The 11,424-nt window shown below is 33.2% G+C and overlaps 1 protein-coding gene across 4 annotated transcripts in view; it reads right to left on the bottom strand.

The window, feature by feature from the left end:
• Window positions 1-2,466: 2,466 nt before the first annotated feature.
• Window positions 2,467-11,424, bottom strand: part of LOC100246385 (probable serine/threonine protein phosphatase 2A regulatory subunit B''delta) — a 28,189-nt gene continuing 19,231 nt past the window's right edge. For 2 of the 4 annotated variants that reach the window (XM_002272358.5, XM_059737968.1), the window contains exons 4-13: window positions 11,167-11,266; window positions 10,385-10,490; window positions 10,210-10,300; window positions 6,778-6,919; window positions 5,913-6,060; window positions 5,672-5,781; window positions 4,612-4,768; window positions 4,400-4,525; window positions 4,143-4,293; window positions 2,467-3,207 (exon numbers count right to left, since the gene is read on the bottom strand). In XM_002272358.5, coding sequence (XP_002272394.1) covers window positions 4,153-4,293; window positions 4,400-4,525; window positions 4,612-4,768; window positions 5,672-5,781; window positions 5,913-6,060; window positions 6,778-6,919; window positions 10,210-10,300; window positions 10,385-10,490; window positions 11,167-11,266 — 1,121 coding nt within the window. In that variant the 3' untranslated portion in view covers window positions 2,467-3,207; window positions 4,143-4,152. Of the gene's footprint in view, window positions 3,208-4,142; window positions 4,294-4,399; window positions 4,526-4,611; window positions 4,769-5,671; window positions 5,782-5,912; window positions 6,061-6,777; window positions 6,920-10,209; window positions 10,301-10,384; window positions 10,491-11,166; window positions 11,321-11,424 lie in introns of all 4 variants that reach the window. The other 2 variants (XM_010654084.3, XM_010654085.3) reach the window with 2 other exon arrangements.

Here is an 11,424-nt window from a genome sequence, read left to right as displayed (position 1 = left end):
GGTGAATATTGTGCTAATGGTTGCAGATCCTATGACCAAAGGATTGTCTCCAAAACAATATGAGGATCATGTGAAGCATATGAGTACTTCATAAGATAAAATTATGACTAAATATAACTTTTATTTAATTTATAATTTGTGTTTCACTTTGATGCCTAAGATAAAATGCAGTCTTTTTTAATACAACATCAACCAATTTCATTAATATGATTATACATCCATGTCCCAATATATTTTGTTGTCTAAAAGAATAACACTAGTTTTCACTATCACATTTAAATTTGAAAAAAAAAAAAGATCTAGAACTTTAGTCCTTGTTTTACAATGCGTTTTATATTCTCTAAATAAAAAAATATTAGAAAACATATTTGACAACTAAAAAATTATTTTTCATTTTTTGTTCTTAAAAATGGAAAATATGGTGTTTTCATAAAATATTTTTTAATTGTTTTCATTGATTTTTTTAAGGTTGTTCTAAAACATAACCATACAAACATGTGAAATAATTAAAAATAAAGAATAAGATATAAAAATAAATAAATAAATATATTTTAAAAAAATTAAAAATAAGTTAAAAATATTTTAGGTTATCAAATAAATTTTTGTTCTACAAAATATCATTAAACGATTTTAAAAAACTATTCTAAAAAAAAAAATTTTAGAACTATTTTCAAAAATAGTTATCAAACAAGACCTTAGTAACGCTTGTTTGTAAACTAGTCAAGAATGGTGCCCTCTATGGTGGCCATCGTGAATTAGTTTTCAATAACCACAAATGGTGCTTGATATTTTTTTTCTTCAAGTTGATTTTAGCAACCAAATTGATACTTATTAGAGCCTATTTGGAAGTGCTTTTAAAAAACACTTCTAGCATAAAAAGTGTTTTTGGAGCAAAATTAAGCATTTAATAAAATTTAGAAAGTACTTCTACAAAGTTGAAAAATCCTTATAGTGTTTCATAGAGAAGCATTTAATAGATGATTCTTCAAACAAAAGCTTTTTGAGAAAATATTTTAACTAAAAACACTTTAAATAAAAATACTTCCAAACACATTCTCAAAATCCCTTTTGTAGTACTTTTAGAAAAAACTTTTAGCATTGGAAAACATTTATGGAGAAAAATAAGGCATTTGATAAAATTTTAAAAACCGTTTTAAAAAGTTAAAAGTCACTTGCAATGCTTTTAGAGAAGACATTTTAATTAAAAACACTTCAAATAATATATAAATTATTATTTTTATTTTTTATAATTAGTTTAAATTTTAATAATATGTAAATTATATATTTATTACTTCACCGATTTCACCATTGTTTCAACCAAAAATCCGTAAAACAATAACTTTTCTAATTAAATAACTAACTAATCCGGTTTTAAAAACAATGGCTTTTTGTTTTTACTTTTAACTAGAAGTTGAAATTGAAGACCAAGTGGAAGACATGATTTTATAAAAATAATATTGGTATTGTAAAAATTATTAATCTTGAAATAACCTTGTACATGATCAAAACTAAAATTTTAAAAGTAATATTTTCTGGACTTTTATATTAATTGCTTTTTAAGACAGATTTTTTGTTACTTTTATTTTTTTAACAAAATTGGTTAGCATATAACCCATCAAACGATGATTTTTTGCTTTGTTTGTTAATGATAATATTAATTTTAAGTAAATAATTAAAAACTATAAATTAGAAGAAGAATAAATAATTCAATTCAAAGCAATGGGATGTTCAATCGGAGAATATATTAAATAATAGAATTTCGGGTTTAGACGGGTTGTTCGTACCTCTACCCCATGTCAATAATAATATCATTGGATTGATATTTTACTCATCCAAACTCAATCCTACCTCATTAACCTTGCCCATACCAACCCCATCGAGCCTGTATGGAACAATTGCAGTGAATGTAAACTAGTTACCTCAACTTTCTGCAAAGAATTCACTCCTAGGAGCCTGTATGGAATTTGATTATGATAGGAATGTTTTTAGCCCATAGCATTTACATTGGTATCACTTCTACTAAGAGTAATTTTATACAAAATAAACTAGCGTTTGAATATGAAAATTCAAAAATAAAAAATAAAAAAATCTTAGGTGATGTATTAAGCAAATAAAGAGAAAATATAATTTTTGACAAAAACACCAAACTTCACAAACAGGGTTGGGTTCCACCCCTTTTGATATGAAATGGAAATGCCTCTTACAAGTTACATCTGCTTGCATTTCCAAATGAAACGCTATTCTTGGTTTGCATCATAACACAACACTTGGTGGTGTTTGTTTTTCTTGACTTATTTCTAAATTAAATTCAAGACTAAATAATATTAAGTATTTAAAAAATCAAAAGATTTATGGTGGTTCACTTTTAACAGAAAAGCTATATCTAAAGTGATTGATACTGGGTCCTTACAACTGAAAGGTCACAGGCAATTTTTTTTCCCCCTAAAGGGTCCTTAGGCTGCCTTCTTGTCAAATTCGTAAGTATATTATAAGGAAGCACTTTTCTGAACACAACTCATGGATGTTATCATGACTTACATAGAAATTTTGGAATTCAGCAGCCACATATTTTTCTACAACAAATTGCAGTAACATTTTTCTTTTGTTGTCTCTTTCTCGTCTTCTTGCAACCAACCCAAAGAATTTCCCCCCAATTTCTTTTCCATCATAAATCCAATAAAACAACATATAAACACAATCCAGATACCACATGCAGAAGGGGGGGAGGGGGGTGAAAGGACAAGCTAAAACAAAGGAAAAAAGGACTAAAATATACCTACCATCATAGCAGGGAAGACAAACATGCCATGCCAGCCACATTCCACCTTTCGCCGCTGCTAGGAGGAAAGAAAGCAACGGACATGAAGCTGATTCCTAAAAAAAATTTGAATAACAATAGTCTTGACTATTGTTCTGGATGGTGAATAATCACCAGTCAGCAACTCAGCCACCCTTTGCAATGAAGCAACTGGCATTCTCTTTGTAGACAGATTTCACTGTAGCAAGCCAGAGTGCAGCTTTGCATTAATTGCAAAAATGCAATTATATTACCTTCCAGATGAAAGCATACTTGAGGATTACATGACCAAGTTCGGATGATGTATGCAGACCATGCTGAGTTTTCATTCAAGGAGTATTTCCAGGTAACTGTTGTTTCTTCATTCGATGCCCAAGCTCAAGAAGCATTAGCAGCGTTCGTGTAGGCAACTGTGAACACAGAAAAAGAGGCTCAAACCACTTCAGTTTTCTGCAAGACAATCTACATATTGCATAAAATAAGTTATATATCATTGAGTCTTTGAATACTCAAAAACTTGCATAAACAGATTGTATCTGGTTTAAATGGCTCACGGGTAGAAGACTGAGACCTTTTGAGACTCAACCTCCAATTGAACTACAGTAAAATCAGGATGTGATGAATTAAATTAGGTAGATTTAACATGTCTTTTAAATCATGTCATATAAGATCAACAAATCATGATTGGTTTGCTTTGTTGCATGATCAATCTCTTAAGTGGGGCTTCTTTGGTAACAAGCCCATTGACAAACATGTACCAAGTGCCCAATTTTGACATTTACCACTCAGTTCTGAAGCTTAGGTGTGAAACTTTCTTCTTCTGATATGTCATACAAACATAGATATTTGCACATGTTGAGCTTCCAATTTTGTTTCACAATCCCTAAAGGAAAAAACAAATTACTAAGGTGGTGTTTTGATACAGTTCTTTTTTTTTATATATAGATATTCCTATAGAAAATATAAAAATTCTTATACAAAAAAAATAGAAATTTACCTTGTGCTCTTAAAAACTCTTTCAAAATTTTTAAAATTTGAGGAAGTGAAAATTCTTTACTTAAATTTTAAAAGTGTTTTCAAGTACATAAGGTAACTACCTACTTTTTCTATATGAATTCCTATATTTTATATAAAACTTTCTATTTCAAAAACAAAAAAATAGGAAATATACACAAACATGCATTGAAGTTTTATATTTTAATAACTCCTAAATTAACAGGAACAACAACATTCCCAAGTCTTGGCTTATCCAATTCAATTATTCAAATAAAACGGAAAACTTTGTTCTTGAAAGGAACTCTGGTATGCTTACTCTCCCTGAGGCCCCCCCATATAGTAAACTCACCTCATCAAACTCAAAATGGAGCTTCAAGTGATTCATCCCAAACTTCTGCACTTCCATTTGAGACATCTTCACCATCTTCTTCCATTGAAAGCCTAATGTATTCTCTATGTGCAAAGCGGTCCCACTCTGTCAAAGTTGGATCCTCTCGTTCCTGCTTGCCAAATAAATGCCAATGGGAATACTATAATGCTAAAGGAATAAAATACAACTTGGCAATGATTGATTACTAGGAGCACCTATAAAAATGTTGAATTTACCTGGCGTATTAGAAATGGATCACGAGTTTCAAAAGCCATGAACTTATTAAGATTGAAAAGAATATTGAAAACATTTCCAGAAAGTTTGCATCCCTTCAAGTCACGTAGGGTGATATATTCTTCCCTCTGCAAGCAAAAATCATGCCCTGAAAATGAGTTATTGCTAACTACTAGAACACGGGAGATGATCTGGGTACGAAAAAAGCCGTGACCTCTGGTGCAATCATGTCAACTATCTGACATAAGATATCCTCAAATAGTACAGGCTCTTGGGCCATGCATTCCATTCGATGCAATTGCTCCTCATAAAAGAACTGCATTTCATTCAGTGTAAGCACTCCATTTCCATCCAAATCTATGCACTTGAACCTGGAAAATAAAAATTCACAAAGTGAGTGATGCACATTGATTACATAACAAATAAATTTAGAGCATCAAATTAAGCTACTGCCTCAAACCTAATCCCATATACAAACTCTAGGAGAATACTTCAAACCCTATTCATTGAGACTTGAAAGAATGAGATGCTAAGGCACATGCTCATACCCAGGTTCACCTTAATTTTCTGGCTCATTCCTCCTAAACTAACTAAATGAGGAACTGTCCATAGAGTTTCTTTTTGCACACAAAAGTGGGGATCCCTTTTCTTTCTTATTTGACAGATCATGGAAATTTGTCTTCCCAGTATTTGTACAGAAGCAGAGACCAGGTGTCCACAAACAGGATAAGCCCCTAATCGGTATCTCAGCAAGACACAGTCCAAAAGAATGCATGACATGAGCCATACTAGAGTAAGGTCATGTTCTAAACATTATAGGTCTATGCCAATGCAACATTTTTTATAATAGTCCAACAGATCTACCATTTCAGCAAATACAATCATTTTCTTCACATTTTCTAATTTAGAACATATTTTCCAAGAAATGTGAGCATTACTTGAATCAATCCTTCCACATGAAACAAGACCACAAAATTTAATGGTTATTCACCACAAGCTAGATGTTTCTTTTCCATTTTTTTCCACAAATATGCACTTAAAAATATAGATTGATAGTTCTAAGCTAAAAGCCTAAAACCACGACCTGAAGGTTGCCACAGCCTTCAGTACCCTTAAGCGGGGATAAATAAGCCAAGAAGTTGAAGTATAGGAAGACTTCCCTTATTGTAAAATATGCAATCACTAAAGAGCTCTTCTAAAATTAAATCAACAGCTTAGTAGAAAAATAAAAAGTGATTAAAAGAAAAAGGAAAAAAAAAAAAAGCAAGGTATACCAATATTCAAGACCAGGCTCTGATGACTTATCCTCCTCTGACAGCATGAAGTAAACAAAATCTTCATAACCCATCTTCCCCTCAATCTTGCTAGTAAACTTTCTTGGAACCTGAGAAGATAATTGAAGCACAAAAAACCAAAAGGTGGAAAAAGTCATTTTACATAGCATGTTGCTTCTACTTTAAAGCAGTTATTAATTTAATCTGAATCTTTTGGAAATATTCCAAGATAAAAGCAAACCTGTGAAAATATTCTATCAACGATCCTGTAGGTAAGAGCATGATTACCATATCTGATGAGATTCTCTTTGTCAATCAAGAAATCATGATCTGTGTCCAGCTCCCAGAACTTGCAGTATATAACATAGAAGTGTTCATAAGAAAAGTACCTGCAGTTGAAGTGAAGACATGGGGCCTAGCAATTCATCATCATAAATAACTAGTTAATCTAATAATAAAACAAATATATGCATGTGTCTCTCTGTTGTTAAGAGCAAATCTCAACAATATCTCTAAAACTATAAGGGAAGAATACATAATAAAAAAACATTTCACCCCTTTGTTATAAATGAATACAAATGAACACCTATCTAAATGGGAGCATGTTGTAGTACGACTAAGATACTCTTTTAAGAATACATGATATGAATTGTATCAAGAATGTGTTAGGTTAGCCTAAATAAAGAAAAATTTGCCAAAACATAATACAGTTTGTTTTTTAAAGTCAGTCAAAAAATTGGCCCACCTTCTAGCAAAGCCAAAACTGCTTTAACAAAGGAGAAGAAGTTTTATTTCTTTTTTTAAGGTTTTCAGATTGAGCGAGTTAACAAATTAACTATAATCAGCCACCTTGCAAATCAGGTTTATGAGCTTAGAGCTCCAATAAACTAAAAGTTTGAGATTACATGTTCCAAAAGAAACACTATCAAAGAGAATCTTTCTTAGTCTGTGAAACCTCTATGCACCACAATTTTTTCTCTCTTTCTTTCTTTTTTTGGGTACAGAGCTCATATACATCAAATTTTCCTGCTTTCAACAATTTAAGTCACAGTTCCTGATTACTGTTCTAATGTAAACAATGCATAAAGTACCACCAGCATACCAACCTCAGAACTTTGTTAATATCCTCTTCCTCATCTGCATGTTGCATTGCAGCAATTAAATTTCCACGTTTCAGCTCCCTGAGAGTAAGACGACCATTTCCTGATCTATTGATGTAGTAAAATATTCTGTATATGACAGTTTCAGCTGGACCATTACCACACAAATTTATTTTGAAAGCATATCAGTAGCAGAATGTTAAATATCTAGTTGTTTACAGAAAATAATTATAATAGTAATAACAACAATAATCATACTATGTTGGAAATATCCAAAATAAAACTGAAACTCTGTGTCCAAGGTCCAACCTACAGCATAGTATGTCTCAGTCAACCTAAATAATGATAAAATCATATCCAAGAAATAACAATAAAGAGCGTGTCAACCATAATTAATGACCAAATCATATCCAAGATATAATAGAAAAGAACACCTCAAGCATAATAATGAAGAGATCATATCGAAAAAAGAAAACAAAAAGAAGAAAGCGCACACACACACACACATTGTCGAAATGGTTTTGTTTAAAAGAATCAAACGCATATAGCACAGAGAGCAATAAACAGAATCCAATATCTAACAAATTAAAGAAACAGCACAGACTACACTTCTAGGATGCATCATATGAACCTGTTAGTTGTGCCGCATTTGTTAATCACGAGCCTTTTTCCTTATAGATTATTACTGGTCCCATGAACTATACATCCCTATCAACTTTAAAGGTCTTTCCAGCTTTCTGACATTCTAGAAGTAGGAGGAAAGTACTCTTTGCTGTTCAGGCTTACTCAGATTCGCAACTCAAAAGGTTGCAAAAATAATATGATTCTCTAACTTCAATATAATTTTTTCTTCTTTTCAAACATTTTCATAAAAAGAAATGTCTTGACTAGAAAGTAGCTCAAAAAGCTTTTTCAAATTATACGTACTACCAAGGAGTCACAATGCATAAGGCTCAAAGTGGATTGATGATGTTATCAAGAAAATGGATGTATTATGAAAACAAAAAATTCTGACCCATCTCTACCAGGCCCAACCATGACCTTGGGAGTGATCAGGCTAGTATTGTGATAGCTCGAGTTAATGTTGGATTAAGGGGTTGAAACAACTCAATCAACCTCTACCAGGGTACAGATAGATTGAGGTCTTGGACAAGCCAAACCCAACTTCTACCATACTATACATGATAGGTAGGATAGGCCACCTCATGAAATTCTACTCAGAAAACATCACAGAGAGAGAGAGAGCACGTACTTCATACTATTTGTGCTCCATTTCTCACACTCCATCTAGAAAGAATGGACATGGTAAGAACCATATGAACTTTACTAATGACATGCTCCAACAGAGAAAACCATACAATGTGCTTAGCCCAAACTGGTGTGCCATGTGTAGGGCGTAAGAACCATATGAACTTTACTAATGACATGCTCCAACAGAGAAAACCATACAATGTGCTTAGCCCAAACTGGTGTGTCATGTGTAGGGCGAGTGGGGACCCTACAAATCAGGTTTTTTTACATAGCCCTACGTCATTAACATTATGAAGTAGATTATTGACTTTTGGGGATTGATTGAGTTCTACTCAGAAGAGTGGAAGAGATTTTGATAATATCATTTACAGGTTTTGGGGGACTTCCTTGAGGCAAGATTTTTTAGCTGTCTCACTGTGATTTGGACAATTTGGTGGGAAAGGAATGCAAGGAGATTTTAGGATAGGTTGAGGACTCTAGAAGCAGCTTGGAACTTGTTTAACTTCTCTCCTTCACTATGAGCTTCTACTAGTGAAGTTTTTGCAAGTATCCTTTTGAACCTCATTATGCTAGATTGGAACATAGTTTGTACAACCACTAGATTGACTAAGGAGACACTTTGTGAATGGGCATCACCTCCAGTGGGTTTTGTTAAAGCTAAATTTTGATGAATGCTCTTTGGGCAACTCGAGGAAATTAGTGATTGAAGGGTTGCATAGAGATCACTATGGCAAAGTATTAAGAGCATTCTCTAAACCTACAAGTCAGGGTTTAGCCATTGGGGAAGAAATTCTTGCCCTTTTGGAAGGGTTGTTACTGGCAAATGCTTCCAGTCTTTCCAATTTTCTAGTAAAAGATGATTCTACTATTGTCATACCATGGACAAATAAGAAAGAGAGAGGACCATGGAAGTTTGATGGATGGTTGAGCCAAATTATTGACATTTCTTATAAGTAAGGATGTTCCATCTCTTGGGCTCCTCGCTTAAGCAATCAAGCAGCAGATGCATAAGCTACATGTGGAGCTAGACATATGGTTTCTTTTATAGGAGATTTTATACTTCCCTGAATTGTAGCTAGATATAACTTTTTGAACTAGTATACATTTATCTACCTTTTTATCAGACTTCATATAGAGCATTGTGCACTTTTTGGAAGAACTTCTCATCCTTCTTTGTATATTATATTTCAATGCAATGAAATCATTATTTCTTATCAAATAACAATAATAACACTTTACATAAGGGAATTTTATAGAAACAAACACAACGTAAATCTTTCTATTACAATACAACAATATTTTTTTTTTTTTTTGTTATTAAACGAGAGATATATATATTTATATTAATGAAAGCATGAGAAGGATGAGGAATCCTCCCCCCAATTACAAAAAAAACTTGATCATAATATGATTGACCTCTACTATAAAAGGAGTCTACACAAAAGGTTTAAAACTACAAACGTCTTTTCTCTCAAGGATCTCCAAACCCTTTTGATTTACACATCGAAAGCCAATTGAGTTGGATAACATTGAGAAGAATGCATTTAAAAGCATCAATGCACGAGGCCCTAAAGAGGAATAGAAGTGAAGTAAATCTCACAACCCCTCTATCGTCCTCCAATTATCCTAACAAATTCTACCATTTCTCTCTCACCACACAATCCAAAGCAATGTGTGATTAGCTATTTGCCAAAGGATGATGCCTTTACTAGAGCTCCATATCACATATACTCCTGGGTGGAACCCAATCAATCCCAACTTGTCTAAATAGACAATGCCAAAGCCTTAGAGCTATCGAACACTACAGAAAGAGATTATCAATAGATTCTCCACTCTGCTTACATAAAACGCACCAATCAAGCCTAAGGGATTTGAAAGGTCTTCTCAACTATAGCATATTGTTGGTATTTACCTTTTTGTGTGCCACTAACCAAACAAAAACCTTAACCTTAAATGGGACTTTAGATTTCCATATAAATTTGGCTGGGCAGAATAGAACAATATAAACTCCAACTCAACCCCTGATGAAGCCTTTTACACGTCAAAGTATGTGAACCATGGCAATAAAATACCCATAAAGGTACGAAAAAAACAGAATGGGGTGACAGACAAGGAAGTATGCAGATAAAATTGCATCCATTTAGAAGAAAAAATCATAATGAACTAGCCAACTGATCCGGTACATACCATATCTTTCCTGAAATTCAGGTGTGCTTTGTAAGAATTCCAAACCAGGATGGGTAGCCAAAAGATCTTGCAGAACAGGTTTAAAGTCGGCCTGTACCCAGGTTCCACATGTAAGCATGGAATGAAAAACAGAGTCAAGTAATCAGCCTACAACTTTTGCAGTCTGACAACAAACCTGAGTAAGGTATTTGCAATCTGGTTGCTTTAGAATTCTAAATATTTGTGTTGCAGCATCTGCAGTGAGCATATTGCCATCAACCCAATATTTGATGAATGCATCCCTACAAACATAAGAGCAAACTTAGCACACATGATATAAGTAAATGCGATTAAAAGAGTACAATCACACATCATCTAAGGAGGAATGATTGATTAAGTCAGAATATCAATCCACAAACATATTATTCCCTCCATAGCACAGATTACCATTTTAGGTCAAAAAGAGAACCACAATACCTGACACCTTGACAAACTCAATTGCAAAATGCAACCAATTCTCTAGAGGTGCGGTGTGATGGAGGAGAGATCTCACAAAGACCAAATGACATTGCAACATGCAAGTCAAACAGAACTCCAAAGATGAAATTTTTTTTCCAGTGAACATTTTAGAGAAGAAAAGGAAAAAAAAAAAAAGGAGAGAGAAGAGGGATACACATGGGTTATACAAGCCAATAACCATAACTAACTTACCAAAAAGCAGAAAAAGAATTCTATTGTGATTCTGATTGCCAACGCAGTATAATTGGCAGAAAAAGAAATAATAGTAACCCACTGAAAAGGGGAGGGAGGGGGGAAGAAGAATATACTTGCCAAACAACTGAAGTAGCAAGAAAAAAAGGTCTAAAAGAGCTATTTTCTCTCATAGAAATCAATTAACAAAGAGATGATGTGGGAGCAAATAAACTGTAAAAGTAATCATAACAGAGGAAAAATAAAGATATGTGTAAAATTGCCTACTTTGTCACTATTCCAATGCAATCGGTATCAATCTTTCTGAAAAGAGCCGAGGAGAAAAATGATGGTAGTCTGCATATGTCCTTTGTGACCGATTTAAATTCTGCATCACCAAAGAAAAAACACTTATTCCATCCAAGAGAAGAAGATTTTTCTTCTTTTCCAGTGTAATGGTGGGTTAGGTTAGGTTAGGTTAGGTTTTGGCATGGAGCTACAAGAACATATCTACAAAAATATTAATGAGAGTATCATAAATCAGAC

The sequence above is a fragment of the Vitis vinifera genome, chromosome 7 (assembly GCF_030704535.1).
Source record: "Vitis vinifera cultivar Pinot Noir 40024 chromosome 7, ASM3070453v1".
Taxonomy (NCBI): Eukaryota; Viridiplantae; Streptophyta; class Magnoliopsida; order Vitales; family Vitaceae; genus Vitis; species Vitis vinifera.
Note: the sequence above shows the minus strand (reverse complement) of the source record. Positions and strands in the feature narration are given on the sequence as shown.